This window comes from Entelurus aequoreus, linkage group LG05 (genome assembly GCF_033978785.1).
Source record: "Entelurus aequoreus isolate RoL-2023_Sb linkage group LG05, RoL_Eaeq_v1.1, whole genome shotgun sequence".
Classification (NCBI taxonomy): Eukaryota; Metazoa; Chordata; class Actinopteri; order Syngnathiformes; family Syngnathidae; genus Entelurus; species Entelurus aequoreus.
Genome location: NC_084735.1, coordinates 47,366,050 through 47,393,226, shown reverse-complemented (window position 1 = coordinate 47,393,226; position 27,177 = coordinate 47,366,050). Strand labels below are relative to the sequence as shown.

General features: G+C 39.4%; 1 protein-coding gene across 2 annotated transcripts in view; it reads right to left on the bottom strand.

The window, feature by feature from the left end:
• The window catches only part of ntm (neurotrimin), a 527,618-nt gene that overhangs the window by 467,253 nt on the left and 33,188 nt on the right, over nucleotides 1–27,177 (bottom strand). The window contains exon 1 of one of the 2 annotated variants that reach the window (XM_062048291.1): nucleotides 378–479. The exons of the other annotated variant lie outside the window; for it this stretch is intronic. Coding sequence (XP_061904275.1) covers nucleotides 378–405 — 28 coding nt within the window. The 5' untranslated portion in view covers nucleotides 406–479. Of the gene's footprint in view, nucleotides 1–377; nucleotides 480–27,177 lie in introns of those variants that run through there. 2 annotated transcript variants of the gene reach the window in all.

Here is a 27,177-nt window from a genome sequence, read left to right as displayed (position 1 = left end):
GGGCCACATGAGCAACCTGAGCACTGTTGGAGGGCCACACCGACAATATTTCAATAAAATTTTGCTCAAATTATTTTTGATATACCGTAAGATAAATAATAATAATAATAATAATGCCATTTAACCTAACTTAACTTTATACAAAAGCAGATTGCTTTTGATGGTTTTATTTTTAACACTGTCTTACACAACACTTCCTGATGTATAATACAATGCAAAAATGTCAATTTCTGTCACTTTATCCTGCATCCTCTTTAAAAGTCCAACATTTTTCCCCGTCAGATTTGGACAACCATCTGTTGTCACACCTACCAGCTTGTCCCATTTCAGTCCTAACATGTCCAAACACGCATTTACCTATGTGAACAAGTCATTACCTGTGGTTGTCTCTTTAATTGACTGCATGGCTGCCAGCTCCTCCGTGATTTGAAAGTCTGCAGTTATCCCACACAAGAAGATGAGCAGCAGGGCGGAGTTACGTACATTGCAGCTCTTATCCAAAGCCAGCGAAAAACAGTCAAAGTCGGCCGTTCTGTTCTTCAGCTGAAGCTCCAAGTTTCCAGCTATGGTCTCAACCCGCCTCGTTACAGTGCGTCGGGAGGGTGACATGTTCTCAAATGCGCCCCTCTTTTCCGGGAATATCAGCGCAACAGAGTCCATTAAGCACTCCTTAATAAACTCTCTGTGAGAAAACACCTTACTTTTTCTGGCGATTTTGTGAGAAATGACGAAACTTGTCCTGATGGCTGCATCTCTGGGGGTGTGAAATTTGGCAAAAAGTCCTTGTTGGGTTTGCAGACAGATTCCGGTATTTTTCCTCGTGCTTCGTCGTGTAGTGGCGATTCAAATTATTGTAACGACCTGCTGAAGTTGATGTTGTGTTCTTGAGTGAGTGATATTCAGAATTCCCATTGTTGTGAACGTAGCACGCCTGTAAGGTGATTGGCGAAGAAGGAGGAAGCGTTGTTGTTGCGGAAATGAGGAGTGAGGATAGACGTGCATGTGGAAGGAAAGAGATAAGTTGAGCTGTGTTAGTATAGGTTGCTCAATAAAAGTTTAAAAAGAGCGTCAGACCTGGTGTGCACTTCTTCTGGAGGCTACAATTGGTAGCACACTGCACACAGATGGTGAAGTTAGCGATCGTGAGGACAGGAAGCCAGTCATCATCCTAGACTACAACCGCAACAAGGGAGGTGTGGACAACCTAGATAAGGTGATTGGAACATACAGCTGCAGAAGGATGACTGCCCGCTGGCCCCTGGTCATCTTCCACAACATCGTTGATGTTTCCTCCTACAATGCCTTTGTGATTTATAGAGATCAACCCGACCTGGATGTCTCGTAAGCAGAACAAGAGGAGGGTGTTCCTGGAGAAGCTGGGAAAGGCACTTGTAATTCCACTCATTGAAAGAAGGAAGCATGTCCCCCGCACAGAAGCCTCAGCAGCAGTTGTAAAAGCTATTCAGAGTGCAGGAGCTCCTGATCAACCTGAGGATCCAGCTACCACAGCCACTTCCCCAGCTAGGGCAAGTAAGAGGAAGAGATGTCAGTTCTGCCCTCAAAAGACGGACTGTAAAACACATACTGTGTGCTGCAGGTGTAAGAAATATATCTGCAAAGGATGTGCACTTGCATACTGCCCTACATGTGCCAATTAAGGTTAGTTAATTAGTTGAATGGGTTATGTTATGTTACATATTTTTGTATTGTACATTGTCTTCAATTGTTCACTGGAGAAAGAAAAGAAAGAAACTGAGTCATTGGGATGAATAAAAATGCATTCAAAACATAATTTTTTTTGCTTTTCTTAAGCTATAGAAATGAAGTGAAGAGGGAAAACTCAGTTATACACACATTTTGTGGTGAATGACAAGTTGTTTCTTCAAGCAAGATGAAATTTGGTGTTTAAATTCAATTAAGCAGCTTATATTAGGGTTTTAGTTAAGACGGGTCATTTTGACTCGGAGGACACGGGGTGTATACAGGAAATGAGGACAACACAAGGGTTAAATTGAAATGATCGAAGAAACTAAGATTGAAAAAAACTGCACTTTGATAAACTCAAGGCAGACTGACTCGCGCCAGCTCGCTAGCTTAAATGCTAACATGAAAACAAGAGGAATACGTCTTTCCCCGTTAAAAATAAAACATATTAAAAGCAGTGCCTGTAAGGCACGCCCCCAAGACTGTGGAATACGAGATATAATGACTGATGAACACCTTCATTCGATAATGAGGGATGCCTCAGCTCAAAGCCTGAGCCCCGACATTAATGAACTAGCATCCAAGAAAAGATGGCATGTATCTGGCTTGGGCACATCAGATTAGATCAGTGTGTTGCAAACTGAGCAGTTTAATGGCCTGAATGGTTGTTTTATTCATGATTTTATTTTCAAATTTATTAGCATGTGGAAAAAGTTAATGTTGATATGTACCTCAGAAGGCTGCAAATAGAAAAGAGGCATTACATTTTTATTTAAATTGTATTTGATATGCCATTGATATTTTTTAATTATTATTATTATTATTTGAAACTCGATTTTGCATGTCACTATAAAGTTATATAAGCCTTGCTTGTTCAATATTTAATGCAAAACTTGTTTGGGTCCCTATTAAAAAGGTTAATTTGTTCAACCTTGGCCCACGGCTTTGTTCAGTTTTAAATTTTGGCCCACTCTGTATTTGAGTTTGACAACCCTGGTCTAGAGGCAGACGTGGACTGAGGCTGCCCACCTCAGAGGCAGTCAGAATCTCGTCATGCTCATCTAGATGAGAATGCATTAATTTCAATTTAACAAATAATAACGCTCACATGATAGGAGGCGTTAGTTAATACCTGTTGTATTCAAATGACGTGTAAGCGTTACTGCTGCTGGGATGAGATAGGAGTGGTTAAAATGCGACTTTCATTTATAATTATTGCATGCTGTGTGTTCAAATGTTTCAGCATATTGCTCTTATGTCCTCCTCTTGATGAACTTGCAGCCTTACAATTAGTACAAGTAGCGCTGTTGCAATCTTTTCTTGAAAATGTAGTCAACTTTAGAGTGTTTGTTGTGCCCTGGCTACGCCATGTTGCGATATGACGTCGCTACGCACGTTGCGTAATGACGTCATCCCCACCCGGAACTGTTTGAAAAAATAGCAAGCGATTCCAAGGAATTGATACACTGGGAACCGGTTATGAACAAGAACCAGTTTTCAATTGCCATTCCTACGGATGAAAGTCAATGTTTACAGTGAACAGGCTCGACTTACTGCTGAAAATGCTAACTACGCTCCAGCTCTGGTTGTAAAAGGACCGGATAGCATGTAGTAGGGTGCCACAAACCCTTTACTCCTGCAGAACCGGACACAAAATAATGCGAGGGACTGATTAGGCAAACCCCCATGCCTACTCTAGTACCCGTACCCTTCTCTCCAGCCCACTGAAAAAGAGGGAGGAGGAGTGTGATACCTTTGTAGTTGCAACACACCCTCAGGACACCTTCTTGAAATGGGAGACCACTGTCCTGGACTGCCAATTCAGAGATACTGTTCCTGACTTCCAAACAATGTTGTAGAGATGTGTCAACCAAGACAGCTCTACAACATCCAGGGTCTTGTTATTCAGTGTAACGAATAATAAATGGGGTTCATAACAGTTTCTTTAAAAATAAACATCCCATGTTTAGAAACCAAGGCAGGAAACATATTACCAGCCCTTTCCTGCTCTGTCATCAATAAGAGTATTTAATATAAAAACACGTTAACCCTGATATTGTGGCAAAGGGTAGATTTTCAATTCCCTAAGGGTAAATCACAATGTGATTGTTTCGCTGTGGCAACCTCTAACAGGAAATTCCAAAATACATGTATATATTTTATTCTGTAAATGTAAGTTATTTTTCACCAAAGAAATAAATTATTGAACGATGTGTCCCCTATACATTCATGTTACTCCAAAACATGTATTTATTTAGATTCAGGTTTGAGAAAAAAATTATACAATGGGGTTAAAAAAAAATTAAAAAAATCAGCATGCAGGTAGGGGTCAGCCGGCCATTCCAACAAGGGGTCATTTATTTACTTCTCAGAGAGTTGGCAACCCTAAAATTGAAGCACAGGAGGAAATAATGAATAGCTGACAACAAGGAAAGCTGCTCAAAATCTCTAATGAAAGTATAACACGAGCACCTATTAATTTTGCCATAATTTCAACAGTTTGGGTTCTAACTAGGGCTGTCAAAGTTAACAATTTAACTAGCGTAATTAATCACAACATATTATGGCAGTAATCATGTATTAATCACGCAATTTATTTTGACCGCACATGCTCCTTTACCTTGACCACGAATGCTTACTGAAAGGAGGAGCAAGTTCATTTATGTTTTGAACAAATACATTACAAATAAAATGTTCCTTTATGACATTCTGACAATGAAATTGCATTTGTGTCAACATACTGGCATATTTTTTCAAGTTTATTAAAATGATGCGAGCAATTAATTTACTGTGATTTAGCACGGTTATTAAAAATTAAAATGTGTGATTAATCTGATTAAAAATGTAATCAATGGACACCACTTATTTTAACTTAAATTGTCTACTACAAAATCAAGTGAGGTTGCTATCAATTATTATGCTTAACTTACTGCAGCCCATGCAACATGCTACATTGTAACATGTACTGTACAGTATGTGTCTCTCTTACAAACCATGAACAATAGTTATCAAACAACTAACACTGACTGAGGAAAGGGAGAACACTATCTGTATGTAGAATTTCCTCTCATCGTTGGATTTAAAAAATGAAGCCACATGTCTATTTCTGCTGCAACCCTCAACTAACATTGCTTCATGTCTTCTCTTGGGACATCTCCTGACACATCTGTTGGATGAAAATGAGCTACGGAGTTACCCAAAATATAAAAAGGATCCTGTAGCAACAAAGATGAATCATGTTTTGAATTCAGCACAAGATGTCTGTTTCTTTGTGCTTTTTTGCATATTCCGCCTAATTTGACTCTGCCGCATCCAAAATGTACTGGAAATAATATACGGAATACATACATAAAGAAGTGTTTCTTAATTATAGGCCGTTAGCGCCCCCTCTAGGGCCTCCAAAAATGATCTGTTTCTCAGCTGTGGTCCTTGATTGCTGCAGCGGTACTCAGCTGCAATACTCTTTTCCACCACCTGTGGCAGTCATGACAATATCAAACAAACAGAAGAGCTATAATAGCTATAGTCATAGAGAAGTTTCGAGGCCACGGGGAAGACCCAGGACACTTTGGGAAGATTTTGTCTCCCGGCTGGTCTGGGGACGCCTCGGGATCCCCCGGTAGGAGCTGGACGAAGTAGCTGGGGAGAGGGAAGTCTGGGCTTACCTGCTTAGGCTGCTTAACGCGCGGCCCGACCTCGGATAAGCGGAAGAAGATGGATTGATGGATCTACCATGTTGACATTGGTTAAATTTATAGTTATGTTACCTTTAATTTGGCTATCATGGTGTCATTATGACAATTGTTTTGATTATATTATAGTTGTAATATTTGAATGTTGATAAATGAATGTGTTGTGGCACTTGTGGATGTCACCAATGCAGCGGTTTGATGGTGAACTGCCAACATGAGAATGCTAAACAGGAAGTGCCTAAAGTTGAATGGCTTTGTAAATACACTGAGACAAAGTCTAAGTTCATTGTGTTTTTATGGCGTTTCATGTATTTTATGTTACATGTATTCATGTATTTATGGTGTTTTTAAAACTGCACCAATTTTTTCCTTCAGAATTTTAAATTAAATTGAAGTGTTTTGCCCAGATGATTATTTGTAATGTGTACATTTTCAGTATGTGCTTGTTCTATTTTTGGCCTCAATAAGACAAAGAAAACAATTTTGAAGTTGTCTGTATTTTTATATTATTATGCAACAATTTTACCAGTCAGTTTCACGTGGGACTATTTTTTCCTCCATGCGGCCCCTGAGCTAAAATGAGTTTGTCACCCCTCGTCTCCAGTAAAAAAGCACTACTGAGGATAAACAGAAGAATAAACAGCCCCAAAAGGTAACTATCAAAATGTTTTTCTTATGAATGTTTGACAATTACCAAATTAATTAGTAAGCCACGCCGCTTTAAAGGGTAACTGCATTTTTGGGGAAATTTTGCCTATCGTTCACAATCATGATGAGAAACAAGAACACACATGTATTTTTGGGGGGATTTTAAAGATGATAAAAAGGCTAATGGGAGTCACAGTTGTAGCCTTCAAAACTCTCTAAAAACACTGCAAAACCCTCCATCGTTTTATATACACCCTGCAAGTGTATATATATAATATAGTAACAGACACATTTATAAAAATATGTAATGTGTTCAATATTTACCGTATTTTGGTCATTTTAATCATTGCCGGAACTGACTTTTTCCACTCATTGATTTCCGTTTCCGGAGCAGTACACGTCTGACTTCTGGCAACGTGTGTTCCTACTTCCGGAAACAAAGGCGTGAGTGTCTTCTAATCATGGCAGATTCGGTAACAAACAACAAAGACAACTATTTTTGGACAAATGAGGATTCACAACCTTATCTTTTTGAAGCTCAAAATATGGAGGATTAACTACTGCTTACAGAAGCGAGCATGAAAGAAGAGTGAGAGGTTGGAGCAGACGGAAGCCGAAAGTGAGGGGAAAGTGAGGCAAAACTGCAAATGTGGAATTTGAAGCCATGATATTTTGACATAAATGGAGTGCTTACCAAAATAAAACCAGAAAAAACATCCCCGGCCAACTGGACCAAACAGACAACTTTCCATAGAGTGAGTCACACTTTATGTTGATCATGATACATGCAGCACATCATGCGTGTATCATGACAAACAGCATACGGTGTCTGGCTAGCTGTGTACAAAAAAAACATGACATGTGGGCTAATCCTTTACAGGTACTGTAATATGATTGTTCATGTTTTTCAGTTAGTACATATTTGTGTCCTATCGCAGTGTTGTGCATTACAAACTCAAACACATTTCGTGCTTACGTAGAATCTAGCTTATCTCTTTCCGTAGTTAGCTTTTACAGCTAAAACTATAGCACCCTGATGTGTTATTAAGCTGTTTGCGCTTACAATAACAATGTTGCTACAGTTTTGTTATTATACAAGTTACGAGACGTAAATTAAGTATTGTTGATGGTTTTTGAATGCATTTTTAAAGTGATTTAGAGGTAGAATTGATTGCTCCCATTAGCTGCATTGCTCGCCACCAAGAACAAGCTGATCTTTACAACTTACAGTGCAAAAAAAAACAAAAAACATTTGTCTTCTTGTCTCTCATAAGGATTGTGAACGATAAGCAACATTATGAAAAAGTGCAGTTCCCCTTTAAAAAAGTACATATTTGTATGTAATTTACCAGATTGATTGGGAAAACAAATACAGATTGTTAAAACATTAAAGTGTATACTCTTTATTAGGTCAGTGAATTAGATTCAGTGCATCATTACAGTTTTTAAATTAGATTATGTTATTGATCATTTAAAACCGCTGGACCCTGGAGCTGGTGACAGCTGAGTTGCATGTTAAAAAGTCAAAATCATAAAGTGGAAATATAAAATTGTTATTGAAAGATATTTTATGGGACATAACTTTTAATTGAAATACATTTTATTACACATAATGACATTCATAAATCATTTATTTGAAGCTTGAGGAGTGATTGAGGCCACATAAAAAATGATTAAAAATGGCAACAATCAATGTAACAGATAATTAAAAACATTTTCTGTGAGGCTTTTGGCTGGGCTTTCCGTAGACAGAATATTGTCTTAGTTGATTCTAGACAAGACAGAACTTCAGAACATCTCTGATGAAACAGTCAATATGTGTCCTCCATGCTGCTTTGCTGTAGTTGTGTGCCTATTTGGTATCTTGTTAAGCATTGTAAGAAACAAGAACAAGTGTGGAAGAGATTGGGAAAGTATAAATCTAATTGTATGATCCAAACGTGGTACAGCAAAGTTCAATATACTCTTTGTCTAGTGTAATGAATGTCGGTACTATGGTACCTTATGGTTTGAATGCAAGGTTTGCAGTGAATGCTTATGAGGATGAAGATACATTGGAGGTGCTCTCTACTATGTTTAGACACAATAGGTGGGTTGCAATCACGTGACCTAGAGCCACATCCGGGCACTTTTGGGTTTCAGGCGATGGTCTAAGCCCCATTAGGCAAATGTTTATTTAACTGAATCAGTGCAGATTAAGGCTTATTTTGAAAGGTTTAGAGGCAAATATAAATGTGTTCACGAAATACAGTAAATATTTTAAATGGGATAGTGTGGATTTTTACACTGTTAAGAAAAATATATATTTTTTAAAGATTTAAAGGCCTACTGAAATGAATTTTTTTTTTATTTAAACGGGGATAGCAGATCCCTTCTATGTGTCATACTTGATCATTTTGCGATATTGCCATATTTTTGCTGAAAGGATTTAGTAGAGAACATCGACGATAAAGTTCGCAACTTTTGGTCGCTGATAAAAAAAAGCCTTGCATGTACCGGAAGTAGCGTGACGTCGCAGGTTGAAGGGCTCCTCACATTTCCCCATTGTTTACACTAGCAGCGAGAGCGATTCGGACCGAGAAAGCGACAATTACCCCATTAATTTGAGCGAGGATGAAAGATTCGTGGATGAGGAACGTGAGAGTGAAGGACTAGAGTGCAGTGCAGGACGTATCTTTTTTCGCTCTGACCGTAACTTAGGTACAAGGGCTCATTGGATTCCACACTTTCTCCTTTTTCTATTGTGGATCGCGGATTTGTATTTTAAACCACCTTGGATACTATATCCTCTTGAAAATGAGAGTCGAGAACGCGAAATGGACATTCACAGTGACTTTTATTTCCACGACAATACATCGGTGAAGCACTTTAGCTACAGAGATAACGTGATAGCATCGGGCTTAACTGCAGATAGAAACAAAAGAAATAAGCCCCTGACTGGAAGGATAGACCGAAGATCAACAATACTATTAAACCCTGGACCTGTAACTACACGGTTAATGCTTTCCAGCCTGGCGAAGCTTAACAATGCTGTTGCTAACGACGCCATTAAAGCTAACTTAGCTACGGGACCTCGTCAGAGCTATGATAAAAACATTAGCGCTCCACCTACGCCAGCCCTCATCTGCTCTTCAACACCCGTGCTCACCTGCATTCCAGCAATCGACGGCGCGACGAAGGACTTCACCCGATCATCGATGCGGTCGGCGGCTAGCGTCGGATAGCGCGTCTGCTATCCAAGTCAAAGTCCTCCTGGTTGTGTTGCTGCAGCCAGCCGCTAATACACTGATCCCCCCTACAGCTTTCTTCTTTGCAGTCTCCATTGTTCATTAAACAAATTGCAAAAGATTCACCAACACAGATGTCCAGAATACTGTGGAATTTTGCGATGAAAACGGAGCTGTTTGTATTGGGATACAATGTGTCCCAATACTTCCGCTTCAACCATTGACGTCACGCGAAAACGTCATCATATCTAGACGTTTTCAACCGGAAGTTTCCCGGGAAATTTAAAATTGCACTTTATAAGTTAACCCGGCCGTATTGGCATGTGTTGCAATGTTAAGATCTCATCATTGATGTATAAACTATCAGACTGCGTGGTCGGTAGTAGTGTGTTTCAGTAGGCCTTTAAACCAGGGGTCTCAAACTCAATTTGCCTGGGGGCCACTGGATGCAGAGTCTGGGTGAGGCTGGGCCGCAAGTAAAGATTTCTTAAAAAAATATATTTTTAAATGTCTTTATTTTTATTTTCAACACAAAATAAAATCAAAATATAAATGAACACAATGAGAATTAAGTAAATAAATCAGTCAGTCATAAGTAATAACAATAATAATTCGATTTCTCCAGTCAGCAACAATGTATACACATACACATAATGTGCAACCCGGTTCACTCTTTCATCTCCCTGGTATTGTACATACTCCTCAGCATGTCTAGTTGTATAATGACGTTTTAAATTAAATATTCCTTGTGCACGGCAACTTTTTCTGTGCAAAGGAGACACGTCGGGGTGCCCCTGTGCTCAACAAATAAATATTATGTTAATATTTTTTTCCTGGAATTGTTTTTGCTCATCACTTTAACCTTTCTCTTCACTGCACGCTTTGAAAAAGACATGTTTGGGGTTGTGGAATATATTTGTATTTAACCGACGCACGGAGAATAATGCTATTTCCGCAATGTGTGTCGTTACGCTTTTCCTCCAACACGGTGGTCGGAAAGTACCGGGAAAAAGTGACGGCTCCCGGAGTGTTATATTAAATATATGTAGTATTCATCGTGTGAGGCAATGCAAATTCAACAATAAAAAAAACAAATAACGGTTTGAATTGGTCCAGGTTATCAGGGACTTTATTACTGACGGACAGGTGTCGCCGTGTGACTGCAGCCAGGCACGTAAGACAACCCTCTTCTCCATGGCAACGTTTCTCTCGCTTTCACTCATTTGCCGCTTTTCCACTAACGCAGGGGTATTTTGGACCCAAATAACAAAAATTGTCTCTGTCTGGAGACAACGTGAGGGGGCGGGGAGTTTAAAGTCACGGTAGCACAATTAGCCCCGGACGGGCTAACATCACGACTAACGTGTTACACGTCCGATTCGCCCAGCGACTCTCTGTCGGAGTATCAGCGCTGGGGTCCAGTGCACCACAGTTTTGTATTGTCGCTCGGTCCTTCGGAAGCTACCGGACCGCTCATCTCCCCCACCCGGACCGGCGGGAGCGAGAAAGACACACACAGTGACAGAGCGAGAAAGAGCGAGAGAGAAAGAATGAGCGAGGGAGTGAGGGAGTGAGGGAGGGAGTGAGGGTTAGTGAGGGAGGGAGAGAGCGTGCAAGTCTCGTGGAAAAGCAGCAAAACGTTTCTCTGCTTGCGTCACGCAAGTGACGTCAATGTTCGGCCCTCGAGAGCCATATACAGTACCACACCATGATTGGTAGATTCCTTGTAGCCCGGAAGAGTTAGGGCTACAGGGGATTCTGGGTATTTGTTCTGTTGTGTTTATGTTGTGTTACGTGCGGATGTTCTCCCGAAATGTGTTTGTCATTCTTGTTTGGTGTGGGGCCACAGTGTGGCGCATATTAGTAAGAGTGTTAAAGTTGTTAAAACGGCCACCCTCAGTGTGACATGTGTGGCTGTTGACGAAGTAAATCTTGCAGTCACTTGTGTGTGTCTATTGAAGCCGCATACAACATGTGACTGGGCCGGCACGTTGTTTGTATAGAGAAAAAGTGGACGCTAAAGGCGATGCCATCACGGTATGCCCGCCCTCAATATTGTTGTCCTCAGTATTGTTGACGGGTGAAAGTCGGGAGGGTTGGCAAGAATACTTCAGCTCCGCGCACACAGCGCCGTAAAGCGTTGTAAAGCGCCATTCATATAAAACATGCGGGCCGCACTAACATGCACTAGCATTAAACGTTCATATTAAGGTGGGGGCCGCACAATAACGTCTCGCGGGCCGCATGTTTGAGACCCCTGCTTTAAACCCTGCGTTGAGGTGGCGACTTGTCCAGGGTGTACTTAAGTTTTATAATGTCCACAAATGTTCATTTAGCAGGATGTGTGTTATGTGTGACTGTGTTTTGACTTTATATGTTGGTCATAGTTAATTTACACCACAAGTGGGAAAAGTTGTTTGGATTGGGTCATATATATTTATGCTGTGCTCGAACTTTAGTCAAATCAAATGTGTGGTCATTGGCCGTCGAGCCTTACTCTGTCCACCAGAGGATGGTATTGATTCCCCTAAGCATGTCATAAGAGACTATATGAAGACAATTTCACCCTGCGGGCCCGAACTTCTTGTTAAACTTGTGAATCCTCGAGGGCCGCACTTTGCACTAAATCAAATCGCATCTAATCGTTCTGTTTTTATAAATAAATCGTTTTTGAATCGCATTGTAAACTGTGCATCGAGATGCAAATCGAATTGTCCATCACAAAGACATTTCCATCCCTACAGTCTTTCCTTTTTGCTGATGTTTTATCCATCTTATTAAACCAGTTACAGTAACAATCTACGCAATTAATGCACTAAACTGTAATCTTAACACGGAAGTGAAGCTTCACCTCTCTGAATGCAAGCGTTTTAGCAGGCATTTGCTGCAGTCATGACGACTCACGACGATCGTGGATGAAAATGGTTTTGTCGGGACAACGACTTGCCACATGTCTTCCATAATGTACCCTTTTTCCTGCCCGTTTCTGCTTGCTATTTTCCCCCCGCTTATGGCTCAACAATAACTGAATGAAAAAAAATAAGCGCCAATAAAGGAAATTATAGTTAACTTATTATTATAACGCTAACATTGACAGCCCTACAAATAATATATTGAGTTTTATTGTATCGCAGGAGAATGCAAAATATATCCTGATATAGATGATATTGCTCATCCCTATTACGTAAAACATTTTATATGAAAGTTAAATTTTTCCAAACCTTAGTTTTGACACCTTTTCTGACAGTGTGTTTCAGAATTTCTTGTTTACAAAATTGCTTTGTTTTCAAGTGTAATGGGTGATTGGTGAGCATAAAAAACAAGGTTGATCTCAAAATGCAGTGATGAGTGGTATGTATGCTGTTCAACCAGCACTTACGTTGTGTTTCTTGAGAGAGCACCCTCAGCTGATGAGGCGAAACCTGCTGTGCCACAGACCACTGATGTCCAGGGGAGCAACCAGCTATTTCCGCAGGGTTAAAGGTTAAAGAAACAACATGAGTGACAAGCATTGAGCAAAAAGCAGTAGAGTCCTTCAGCTGTCTGTTTTCCCATAAGCCTGTCAGTCACTGCATTGTCTCTTACTGAGTTTTCCAGCTGAGAATGGCAGGATTTTAAAGGCCTACTGAAATGAGATTTTCTTATTTAAACGGGGATAGCGGATCCATTCTATGTGTCATTCTTGATCATTTCGCGATATTGCCATATTTTTGCTGAAAGGATTTAGTAGCGAACATCGACGATAAAGTTCGCAACTTTTGGTCGCTGAGAAAGAAAGCCTTGCCTGTACCAGAAGTAGCGTGACGTCACAGGTTGAAGAGCTCCTCACATCTGCACATTGTTTTCAATCATGGACGCCAGCAGCGTGAGCGATTTGGACCGAGAAAGCGACGATTACCCCATTAATTTGAGCGAGGATGAAAGATTTGTGGATGAGGAAAGTGAAAGTGAAGGATTAGAGGGCAGTGGAAGCGATTCAGATAGGGATGATGCTATGAGAGGCGGGTGGGACCTGATATTCAGCTGGGAATGACTAAAACAGTAAATAAACACAAGACATATATATACTCTATTAGCCACAACACAACCAGGCTTATATTTAATATGCCACAAATTAATCGCGCCTAACAAACACCTCCCCCTCCCGTCCATATAACCCGCCAATACAACTCAAACACCCGCACAACACACTCAATCCCACAGCCCAAAGTACCGTTCACTTCCGCAAAGTTCATACAGCACATATATTTCCCCAAAGTTACGTACGTGACATGCACATAGCGGCACGCACGGACGGGCAAGCGATCAAATGTTTGGAAGAAAGCTGCATACTCACGGTAGCGCGTCTGCTATCCAACTCAAAGTCCTCCTGGTTGTGTTGCTGTAGCCAGCCGCTAATACACCGATCCCACCTACAGCTTTCTTCTTTGCTGTCTTCATTGTCCATTAAACAAATTGCAAAAGATTCACCAACACAGATGTCCAGAATACTGTGGAATTTTGCGATGAAAACAGAGCTGTTTGTATTGGGACACCATGGTGTCCCAATACTTCCGCTCAATCCGTGACGTCACGCGCAAACGTCATCATACCGAGACGTTTTCAGCCGGATATTTCCCGGGAAATTTAAAATTGCGATATTGCCTTTTTATAATATCGCAATATTTTAAGGCCATATCGCGATACACGATATATATCTCGATATTTTGCCTTAGCCTTGAATGAACACTTGATGCATATAATCACAGCAGTATGATGATTCTATGTGTCTACATTAAAACATTATTCTTCATACTGCATTAATATATGCTCATTTTAAACTTTCATGCAGAGAAGGAAATAACAAATAAAAAAATCACTATTTTTTTCATACGGTGTTGATCTGGAAATGTTTGCATCGGCATTTTGATGGTGTGGGCGTGTGGCACCAAACGGAGATATTGACGTGCGGAGTAAGCACTCTTCATTGTCTAGCGGATGACTTTTCAAATGATGCTACATATTAGCAGTGTAGCCCAGTGTCCTGGGTTCGCCTATATAGTGTACTTATCTAATAAAATAATAAACGGGAGACATTAAAGCAGGTTCAGTAGCCACCGCTTCTTTAATGTCAACATCACACACCTCCTTCCACAACCACACACGTCACAGCCCTACGGCAACAACTCTGGAGGGACAAAACTCCTCCTCCTTACCTAACACACTCCGGTAACTTGGGACACCCTGAACTGTTTGTTACAGCAGTAATGCTACTTTTTATAGCAACGCTTTTGCCCCACACTTGACAAATTACGGTTGTCTGTTCGACATATTCCCACTTGAAGCCAACCCACCGCCATTTGTTACCAGATTCGCACTTTCTTTCTCTTGTATTACCGCTAGCATCACAGCTAACGTTAGCCATGCTGCTACCTCTCTGCTCGGGGAGGGCGTATACGTATGTGACGTATGGCGTGACAGTATGTGACGTGTGTAAGAAGGTGCGCTTGCTGTCTGTGAGAAGCAGAGACAGGAAAGAGCGAGGAGAGCCTGTAGTGTAATGCCCGCAGCTAAAAGCAACTGCGTGAGAACGTATACTCGATATCACGATATAGTCATTTTCTATATCGCACAGAGACAAACATGCGATATATCGCGTATATCGATATATCGCCCAGCCCTAATCTCGATATGGTTGCCTTAGCCTTGAATTAACACATGATGCATATAATCCCACCAGTATGATGATTCTATGTGTCTACATTAAAACATTCTTGTTCATACTGCATTAATATATGCTTATTTTAAACTTTCATGCAGAGAGGGAAATCACAACTAAGTCAATTTACCAAAACGGTGGCACAAACATTCATGTCATTTCCGAAACAGAAAGTGCAAGATTGTCAGACATTTTAAAACAAGCTATTAGTGCACTTTTGTGCATGGTGTCACTAAGATGACATATCAAAACAACACTAAATTAAAGTGCACTTTTTGTACAGATCGCCACTACAATAGTTTAAAACAAATAAAGTGCACTTTTGTGCTTGATGTCACACAAGATATTTAAATAACTGTCAAATAAAAATGAGCTGCATAATAGGAAATCCAATAGTGTATGTCCTTCGCTATGTGGTAGGTTACTGAGGACGTTATCTCCTTCTGTTGTTGACTAGTTTTTTCATACGGTGTTGATCTGGAAATTGTTGCTTCGGCATTTTGTGGGTGTGGCACCGGCCGGACATGTTGACATGCAGAGTTTCAAGCACTCTTCATTCTCTAGCAGGTGACTTTTCAAATCATGGTACAAATTAGCAGAGGTGCTACTTTTTCTAGCAACGCTTTTGCCGCATACTTGACATTTTACGGTTGTCTGTTTAACATCTTCCCGCTTGAAGCCAAACCACCGCCAGACGATGGACCCTGTGCTGTTTTTCTTGGGAATTCATTATTCTTCCTTCATTTGTTACCGGATTCGCACCTTCTTTCTCTCGAATTACCACTCACACCGCACCGCTAGCATCACAGCTAACGTTACCCATGCCGCTACCTCTCTGCTCCGCGAGAGCGTATGACGTTGCACGCGAGACAGTATGTGACGTATGTAACGAGGTACGCTTGTTTTATGTCTCTGTGAGAAGGAGAGACAAGAAAGAGTGAGGAGAGCCTGTAGTGTAATGCCCGCAACTAAAAACAACTGCGTGAGAACGTATATTCGAATATCACGATATAGTCATTTTCTATATCGCACAGAGACAAACTCGCGATATATCGAGTATATTCGATATATCCCCCAGCCCTATTGCAGATTATATTTGACTTTCCTTATATTATTTTCAAGGCTTTTTTAAAATATTATATCAAAACAACTCTTAAGTTAGGATCCTATTATGCAAAACCTACTTTTCTTACTTGTTGTATTTTGTGTATTTGAGATCCCCATCAGTTCCCAAAATTTAAAATCAAGACATGGTGGAGATATTTAGTTACTTAAATCAACGGATAATTCCATTTATGGGTTAGTTTATAGGCCAAACTATATCGGGATATAAGTTTTGATCCATATCGCCCAGCCCAACACTCGTGTTAGCGACAGTGCTAGCACAGTTTAGGGATGTTCTCTGTGTTTAACTGAGCGCTACAGTCGGCCTTATGATGGCATTGCGTTCATATGTTTGCACATGTGTACCTTGTTTAAGAGTTAATAATGAAATTGTGATATTTAAGACATTTCATATTGCTACTAATTTTTTTCTGTGCTACAAAACATTTCTGTGTTACTCATTTTGTTCAATTAGTAGCACCGGTGGTGCTAGTGAAAAAGCTAACCGTGCAACCCTGTTCACTGTGCTTCTTTTTTTTTGTTTATCATACATGGTATCATTATCAGTGTTCAGACAATTGATTTGAAAAAGTCATTCATTATAGTTAATTGTTAATTTTTTTTAAACTAATTGAATTGCTAACAGAATTACTCTTTCATAAATGTTATTAATTACTAGGTAAAGTAATGTGTCATAATGGCTGTTGTGATGGGCCTAGTGTGTCTGCGAGGTGTGTTGTGTGCTCTTTGCCTTCCGCTTTCAGCATTCACCACTGGCTAGCAGACAATGTGAAAGGGGTAGCAGAGTATTTAAGTCTGCCCTTGCCAGTACACCGCCTCTCCAGCAGCAAGCCTTGGTTAGAGCCTCCCCGTGGCGACACATGGATACGGAGCACCGTACAGCCTCAGGCTAATCTACCAGGTACTCAGAGGTCGTCTGCCCCCAGAGGAGTGGTATGCAGGCCCATCGGCGTGTGGATATGCCCTGGTGCCCACCAACAGACTCCCAGTCACGGCTCAAATGGCCTCCCTGCCTTGTAAGTAATAGGAATAGTAAGGCTAGGGCAGGGGTCGGCAACCCAAAATGTTGAAAGAGCCATATTGGACCACAAATACGAAAAAGTAATCTGTCTGAAGCCACAAAAAATTAAAACACTTATATAGGTGTTATAATGATGGCAACACATGATGTAAGTAGCTAATTAGCTATATTAGCCTACTATCAAAATTACTATGTGTCGCAGGCTGACGCAAATCTTCGTTGACAGAAATGTTGAAATATAATATTTATTCTACACATTTTTACAACATTGAAAAACATTAGTAAAACTTCTCAGAGGGTGAGATAACTTCTGGAAATGACTGTCTTAGAATGGCCAAAGGTATAGATGTGTGTGTCCAAGTTAAAGGAAACAGCAGGCTGTCTTCTTCTAATGGATTTATGACGATCTTTGCAAGCTGGGTAACGTTTGCTGTGGTCTGGAACAACATGGCACACAAACAACCATCAGACATGCAGCCAATATTGCATACAGATAATGTGTCATGGAACATGGAAAAATAAACTAAATACACAGAGGACATAAGTAAAGGAAATTAAATATACCTACAAACGAGGAATAATAATGCAATATGTACATACAGCTAGCCTAAATAGCATGTTAGCCTCGATTAGCTCGCAGTCATGCAGTGCACTCCAACAAGTCAATAACATCAACAAAGCTCACCTTTGTGCATTCACTCACAATATAAAACGTTTGGTGGACAAAATGAGACAAAGAAGGAGTGGCTTAAAACACGTCTTTCTGTGGCAGTGTCGGAGAAAGTTATACATGTAAACAAACTGTTGAGTCACAGTCCACATAATGGGGAGTTCAAGGGCCGCTGAAATTAGTAGGACAAAACAGCGTTTGCCAAATACTCTCATCAGTGAAGTGTACACACTGTTAACTTAAGAACAGTTCCAATACACCAGTGATACTTTGTTTACAGCAAAATGCAGTTTTTACTGACAAGCAAAATAACGATACATTTTTTATCAAAGTTTTTTTTTCCCCTACAGAAAATTAACTGAAAACATGGTGCAAAAACAGAGGTACAGACGACACAGTGGGTTACGTGTACCGTTGAATCCCTAGTAGGTAGGGAAATTATTATTGTAAGTAGCAGGGATGTAACAAAGCTCACGGTACGATAGTATCAGGGTATTAGGGCCACGGTACGATATTATTGTGGTATACATACCAACAAAAAAAAGACTTAAATGAAGTGCCAGGAATGTTCAGGATAAACACACTTACTGTAATTGAACACACACATAATGCTAACATTTTCTAATCATATTTATTAATACAAAATGTTATAATAAATAAGTGCAAATAATTGTGCATCCACTGTTTCAGAAAAATATATTTTTTAAAACCTTACGTGTCTTTGAAGTGACAATGTAAACAATGTACAACTTAACTCAATTAAACAACATTAACTACAGCAACTGTTAGCATGTGTAGTTGCTGGTAGAGCTGTATGATTATGGCCAAAATAATAACTACAATTATTTAACGTTATATTATAAAATATTGAAATCACCATTATGAATCACATTTATTCAATATGTTAGGTAGAACAGTGTTTCACAAAGGTCACCAATTTAATTTTGTTAATCGATTCGAGAAGGGAGCGTGTGAAAGTGACATGCAAATTATTAGTATTAACATTTACTATTTTCTCATTACATGGAAGCTTTATTTCTATTAATTTTTTTTTTAAACTTGGAAGTTTTTTCGGGGCCTTAAAAAAAACAGCCATGTTCTGCATGTGACCCATGCATCATCAAGAGGACACCCCTGCTTGACCTTATCATATATTTGATTGTGGTATAAAACATAGTGTAACTATGGTATTCACTTGAAAGTCCTTCAATGCACAATTACATTGCATGCGCAGAATTAGTGGGTGCTTGAATTCTAATAGGGAGTATATTGCACCTTCCTGGTGTTGGCAGTCTCCAGACTTTCTTTAGCACTATGGTTAATACAAGGCCCAGTCCCAATACACCCACAAAAAATGGCAATTCTACTGGTTAACAAAGAGTGTGCGGGAAGCGCAATATTGATGTATTTGGGCTGCAAAACTACCGGAAAAGGTGACGCTTTAAACGCAGAAGTGCAGCGCTGAAAGCTGTGCTTTACAACATTCCTCGCCAAAGGTGGCAAAACGGTATTACCACCTGCGCTTCAAACTTAGGTAAACATTTAAACAACAAGCATTCAGACCTGCACAAGGGGTTTAAAGAGTGAAAGGTAATACCGTTAACAGCTCCCCTCGTGCACATATACATACGTAGATGCGCACACAGCTGGTTGGCTTGTTGCCAATTTTTTGGGCAATCAGAACAAGTCCACATAGCGTTTACTAATGCACGGGTATTGACTGAATTTCGTAACAAATTCCCACTATGATATCAGTATATCAGTATGTGGAATTAAATTATGGAACGGATTAACCAAAGAAATCAAACAAAGCACCATTATGATTCAGTTTAAGAGACTGTTCAAACTACAAGTGTTTACAACGTACACAGAACAAGAATTATGATGAACATCTTGAACCCTTTTTTTTTCTTCTTTTTTTTATTGAGACAAAGATTATTTATGTATTTAATATTTTTATGCTTACTATGGCATAGTATTTATTTATTATTTATTTGTTCACTGTTCTGTTACAGAGAACAAGGATATTGAATAAAATTGCTATGATATGAAAAGGGGTAGGATTAAAAGCTCAGCTTCTTCCTACTCCTTTTCGGACGTGCTGTAATGAAACAACTGGAATTGTGTGATGCATCACATTGTAACGTATGCATGTTCGAAATAAACTGGAACTGAACTGAACTGAACTATTTTATTTGTGTTTTATTTATAACAATGTGTGCGTTCATCTGCTACATGTCTTATTTGTGTGCTTTTAGCCATAGTATTGTTTTCAGTATTTACTAAGACAAATACAATACTAGAGATGTCCGATAATATCGGCCTGTCGATATTATCGGCCGATAAATGCTTTAAAATGTAATATCGGAAATTATTGGTATCGTTTTTTTTTTTATCGGTATCGTTTTATTTTTTTATTTATTAAATCAACATAATAAACACAAGATACACTTACAATTAGTGCACCAACCCAAAAAACCTCCCTCCCCCATTTACACTCATTCACACAAAAGGGTTGTTTGTTTCTGTTATTAATATTCTGGTTCCTACATTATATATCAATATACATCAATACAGTCTGCAAGGGATACAGTCCGTAAGCACACATGATTGTGCGTGCTGCTGGTCCACTAATAGTACTAACTTTTAACAGTTAATTTTACTAATTTTCATTCATTACTAGTTTCTATGTAACTGTTTTTATATTGTTTTACTTTCTTTTTTATTCAAGAAAATGTTTTTAATTTATTTATCTTATTGTATTATTATTTTTTAAATGGACCTTATCTTCACCATACCTGGTTGTCCAAATTAGGCATAATAATGTGTTGATTCCACAACTGTATATATCGGTATGGGTTGATATCGGTATCGGTAATTAAGAGTTGGACAATATCGGAATATCAGATATCGGCAAAAAGTCATTATCGGACATCCCTATACAATACCATTTGTCTAAAACACAGATCAAAATTGTCAACCATAAATTATGAAGCATTTAAAACAATGTCAATAAAGCTTTCTATTGTATCCATCCATACATTGTCTACCGCTTATCTAGCAGGCAATATTTAATATGTAAAATTGTTAACTGTTCTTTGATTGCAAAAAGAAACATATGTTTAATCATACATTTAATTATAAGATTTTCTGTTAAAATTAAGCCAATAATGACATTTTTTGTGGTCGTCTTTACTTTGAATAGAATCAAAAAGTATTATAAATAAATAAATGATAAATGGGTTATACTTGTATAGTGCTTTTCTACCTTCAAGGTACTCAAAGCGCTTTGACAGTATTTCCACATTCACCCATTCACACACACATTGATGGTGGGAGCTGCCATGCAAGGCGCTAACCAGCAGCCATCAGAGGCAAAGGGTGAAGTGTCTTGCCCAAGGACACAACGGACGTGACTATGATGGTAGAAGGTGGGGATTGAACCCCAGTAACCAGCAACCTTCCGATTGCTGGCACGGCCACTCTACCAACTTCGCCAAGGCGTATTCAAATACATATCAATATACATTTTGGTACGGGTACCGGTACCCAAATATTGGTATTGGAACAACCCTAGGTGGGACGTATGTGCAAACGGAACTATGTAGTCGCTTACGTGCATAAACGTATGCAGTGATGTAGCGAGTGGTGTCCCAAAGCTCTATACTTGTTGCTTCATTTTGAGGGCTTGTGGTAGTGAGTGAGGGTGAACATTGGGATTGGGCCTCAGTCCTGTGAATAGGACTCAGAAGAGACAAGCACAGCAGTGTGTTGTGCAGGTTTCCACACCTGCCGCCGAGTAACAACAGCGGTGCAGTCTTTAACGCAGGCAGAGGCCTACACGGAAGCAAAACGAGGCGAACTGCAGCGGCAGTTAATGCCGGCCGGCGAAGTCAGCTTAGTCATAAAGCTCTGTGCGCATACACAATGGCCTCTGATGTGGGTGGGAGCTACTTCACCGGGCTTCAATGCAAGCCGCTGTTTCCTCTACCACTGCGGCTGTAAATGTGCTCGATTTGATATGTAGATGAGCCTGCTTTCTAAATGTTGATATCACCAACGATTTTGACATCCAAAAACCATAACATCATCGCTATCCACCTCAGTGTGGTGCCACACTGGAGAAAATGTGGCACAGATCTTTGACTTGCACCGACTGGTAGAAATTAAATATAGCAGAATTTACAAATGTTGACTAAATAACGAGGCTGGCTTCGACACCGCGTGTGTGCATGATTGAAGCCTCGCTTCCCCCAAACAGACAAAGATAGTACATGACAAAAGGGCTCACTCCATTCACTATATTCTCGCGACCAGGTGCTAAATACGATGCACAGAGTGAACTATCTTGCTTCCTGTTTGGATTATCAATTATCCGTTGATCGCTCCATTTATTACCATCACTCAAAGTTTCAAAGTTTATCAATCAAAGTTTATTTATAAGGCCTTTAATCACAGGCCTAAAGACAATGACCAACCCCCTCCTCCCCTCCAAAAAAAATCCTCGGATTTACACAATTCACTTTGGCCTAAAAAAACAAAACAGAAATGGACAAAAAAAATTAACGAATTCACACGCCTGGTCTGTGGAGGTTTTTAGTACATGGTATATATGAGGGGTTGAATCAGAGCAGACACATACACAAGCCTGGGCCAATATTTGATAGGTCAATTAACCGGACGATAAATGAAAATTAGGTCGTTATCCAGACTCGATAATCGGCATACGTATGCGCTGTTATCAATTATTGAGCGGTCATTCTTTTGCATCGCTGGGGGCATTTGTACAACAAATAAAATAAAATTATTAAAAAAACATGATTGATAACCACACTTTGATAAAATTATGAAGACCGAGCTTTAGCTTACTAGCTATTGTAAATGCAAACATGTAAACAAAAGATGTAAATGTATTTTCCCATTAAGAAATGTCATTACCTAATCTAACCTTGTATAAACACATTACTGTTTAAACAACTGAGCAACAGTATTCACATTAAACAAAGAGGCTGTGCTGTATTTGCACAAAACTCAAGTGTCAAGTTAAAACAGACAGACGAACACGGACCCCATTCAACAGCAAGTGAACTTGCTTGACGTCGCATAAACCGGAAGTGAAATAACTGATCACACAATTTACTTTTTTTTTTAAACATTCTAAAACGTTTACAAATTAAAATGGAAGAATATAAACATATTTAAACACACAAATATAAATAACATGGCTTTTATGATTTAATCTCCCTGTCTGGCTCAATAGTGCAGTCACATAGCATTACCTGCAAGTCCACATTGTGGGCAGAATTCGTCCAGATAACATAACTTGAGCTGCAGTAGTGAGTGTTGAGACACGGTCTCTTGCAAAGATCATTCAACAGACTTGAATGAAGCAGGTGCTTGTTTGAACTGTTGACTTTAAAATTATTTGCCACACCCACACACACACACAAGCACACACTATAGAAATAATTACAAAATCACAAAACCACGGTCCATAAGAATGGATTGTCCCGTGAAGGGCGGATCGAACAGTCTGGTATTTTTGTGTTATCTTTTTTATCTGTAAATAGGCAGCACGGCGGAACAGCTGTAAGCGCATGTGCCTCCCAATACGAAGGTCCTGGGTTCCTCCCACATCGAAAGACATGCACCTGGGGATAAGTTGATTGAAAATACTAAATTGGCCCTAGTGTGTGAATGTGAGTGTGAGTGTGGCTGCTGTGCGGCGGTGACTTCAGAGTCGAGGCGCATGATGTTGAGTATGTCAAAACACATCGAGGTGAGGAAAAATGGCAAAAAACGGCAATTGTACTGGTTCATAAAGAGGGTGCTTGAAGCGCAAGATGGAGGTATTTGGGCTTCAAAACTAACGATAAAGGTGACGCTATAAAAATGGAGGCGCCCCCTGCAAATGTTGCTTTAAAACACGCCTCGCCAAACGTGGCGATTAGTCTTACCCCCTTTGCTTCAAACGTAGGTAAACATTTAAATAATAAGCATTCAGATCCGCACAAGGAGTTATAAAGAGTGACAGGTAATAATGTAGTTGTTACACCTTTCCGGCTGTTCGGCTCCCATGCAGACCGTAGTCGAGGAGCACAGAGCAGACTTTCATTCCATGGGTTTGCTAAGCTCCGCTTTTGGGTCAGAATGACGAGGCCGCCGATTGGTGACAATCGCTCTATTATTAGTTTTACAGGACATAACCGGACCGTTCATCACTCTAGTGCGCAGTGCACACTCTACCTCTCGCTCTCTTTACTCGCCCACTCTCTCACTAAAGTCTCTCAGCCAACACGTTGCAATTCTCGCAAACACACATACGCTCCTCTCATGATATAGTTAACCAGTGCCCCTGTTGTGCACATGTGGCTTGATGCCAAATATTACCGGAGTTTATGTGTGCTATGGCTATGAGTTTTTTTTTCTCCTTGGCCTCAGTCTGGACACCCTCTCCAGGGGCCCTGGCTTAGAATTAATTTTAAAAAATTCAGCCAATATAGAAAATCTTTGTAGTTCCCTTTATTTTGAAAAGTTTCTAAAAATATCGATATACATGTTGGTATTAGTACCAAATTATTGGTATCGCGGGACAACCCATATATATATATATATATATATATATATATATATATATATATATATATATATATATATATATATATATATATACACACATACACATATACCGTAATTTCCGGACTATAAGCCGCTACTTTTTCCCCTCGTTCTGGTCCCTGCGGCTTATACAAGGGTGCGGCTTATTTACGGCCTGTTCTTCTCCGACACCGACGAAGAGGATTTCGGTGGTTTTAGTACGCAGGAGGAAGACGATGACACAATGATTAAAGACTGACTTTTCAGGCTGGTTATTTTGATAACGTACAGGCGAGCACTTTGTATTACTTTGCACCGTTGTATTATTTGTACTCTGCACAAATGCTGTTTGCCATGTCAAAGATGTGAGAGTTTGATTGAATGATTGAAAGATTTATAGTTAATAAATGGGACGCTTTGCGTTCCCAAACAGTCATCTCTGTCCCGACAATCCCCTCCGTGGTAGCAGGAACCCCTATATACTACGCTAATTACACATCAAAACCCTGCGGCTTATAGTCGGCTGCGGCTTATATATGGAGCAATCTGTATTTTCCCCTAAATTTAGCTGGTGCGGCTTATAGTCAGGTGCGGCTTATAGTCCGGAAATTGCGGTACATATATACCAGGGGGTAGGTTGATTGGCAACACTAAATGTTCCCTAGTATGTGAGTGTGAATTAGGGCTGGGCGATATGGCCTTTTTTTAATATCTCGATATTTTTAGGCCATATCGCGATACACGATATATATCTCGATATTTTGCGTTAGCCTTGAATTAACACTTGATGCATATAATCACAGCAGTAAGATGATTTTATGTGTCTACATTAAAACATTCTTCTTCATACTTCATTAATATATGCTCATTTTAAACTTTCATGCAGAGAGGGAAATAAAAACTAAGTCATTTTCCCAAAACTGTATTTATTAAACAGTTATTAAGCAGTGGCACAAACATTCATGTCATTTCAAAAAAGAAAGTGCAAGATTGTCACAGAAAGTTGTTGCAGCCCTAATCAGTACTAGCTAAAATATTTTGTCATCTCATCGAATTGAACGCAGGCTGTGAAGATTGTGGATTCGATGTGACAGGTGTCACTCCTGGTTTTTTTTTTGTTGGCCAAACTGTTGTGCTGAACCACAAGGAGGCGTTGGAGAAGAACAAAGCTTGTTTATTAGACTTCATCTTCATTAGCCAAACTGCTTTGAGTTTTATTTTGATATCAAAAAGTAAACGCCATGTTTTTTTACATTACATGTGTTTTTTTCATGTCACAAAGATAATACTTCAAAAACCATTCATGTGACACATCAAGTGTTGCCTTAAAGAGGGCTCATATTTTAGGGCACCAAGGCAAACATTATTTTCTTTCACAGGGGCTCCAGAGCATGCACACACACACACACACACACACACACACACACACACACACACACACACACACACACACACACACACACACACACACACACATATATATATATATATATATATATATATATATATATATATATATATATATATATATATATATATATATATATATTGTCATGTCTGTTCATGTTTTTGTTTTGGCCATGTGTCTGTTTTTTGGACTCTTTTTAGTTCCTGGTTGCACTTCCTTGTTTGGTTTGGTTTCCATGGTCACCCATTAGTGTTCACCTGTCTTGTCACGCACCTGTTTCACGTTTCGAGTCACACACCTGTTTTCACTGATCATGTCACTGTTATTTAAAGCCTGTCTTTTTCTGTTGGTCTTCCTGGCGACATCACCTTCTCCACACAAATTTATGTGCTGCACCTGTTTACCCTAGTTCTTGTTTCATCTCATGCCAAGTAAGTTTTGATTTAATGTTTATAGTTTTTATGCCCAAGTGCATGTCTTTTGTTTTTCATAGTCAAGTTTTTACCTCCGCTGGGAGCGCCTTTTGTTTATACCTTTTTTGAGTTTTGTTAGTGTAGAATAAAATCATGTTTTTACCTCCACGCCATGTTTGCTTCAGTTCGTTTGCATCTCGGGAAAGCAACCCACGCAGGAAACTGCATCATAGTCCATGTTCTGACATATATATATATATATATATATATATATATATATATATATATATATATATACTTGCCTTGACCTTAAAAAGTTTAAATTTGAGGCATATATATATATATATATATATATATATATATATATATATATATATATATATATATATATATATATATATATATATATATATATATATATATATATATATATATATATTATTTTTGTATTCTTATACGTTTCCTGTTGTGTTGAACCACTGAGGCAAAGATTGCTTGAATCTATTGATTGATTGATTGATTGAAACTTTTATTAGTAGATTGCACAGTACAGTACATATTCCGTACAACTGACCACTAAATGGTAACACCCGAAAAAGTTTTTCAACTTGTTTAAATCGGGGTCCTCGTTAATCAATTCATGGTACAAATATATACCATCAGTATAATACAATCATCACACAAGTTGATCATCAGAGTATATACATTGAATTATTTACATTATTTACAATCCGGGGGGTGGGATGTGGAGGGGGTGAGGTTGGGTTGCTATCAGCATACTTCAGTCATCAACAATTATATCATCTGAGAAATGGACATTGTAACAGTGTAGGTCTCACTTCGTAGGATATGTACAGCAAGCGGTGAACATAGTGAGCTCAGAAAGCATATTTACATTAGAGTATTTACAATCCGGGGAGGTGGGATGTGGTGGGGGCAGGGGGTTAGGCTAGGGTTGTAGCTGCCTGGAGGTG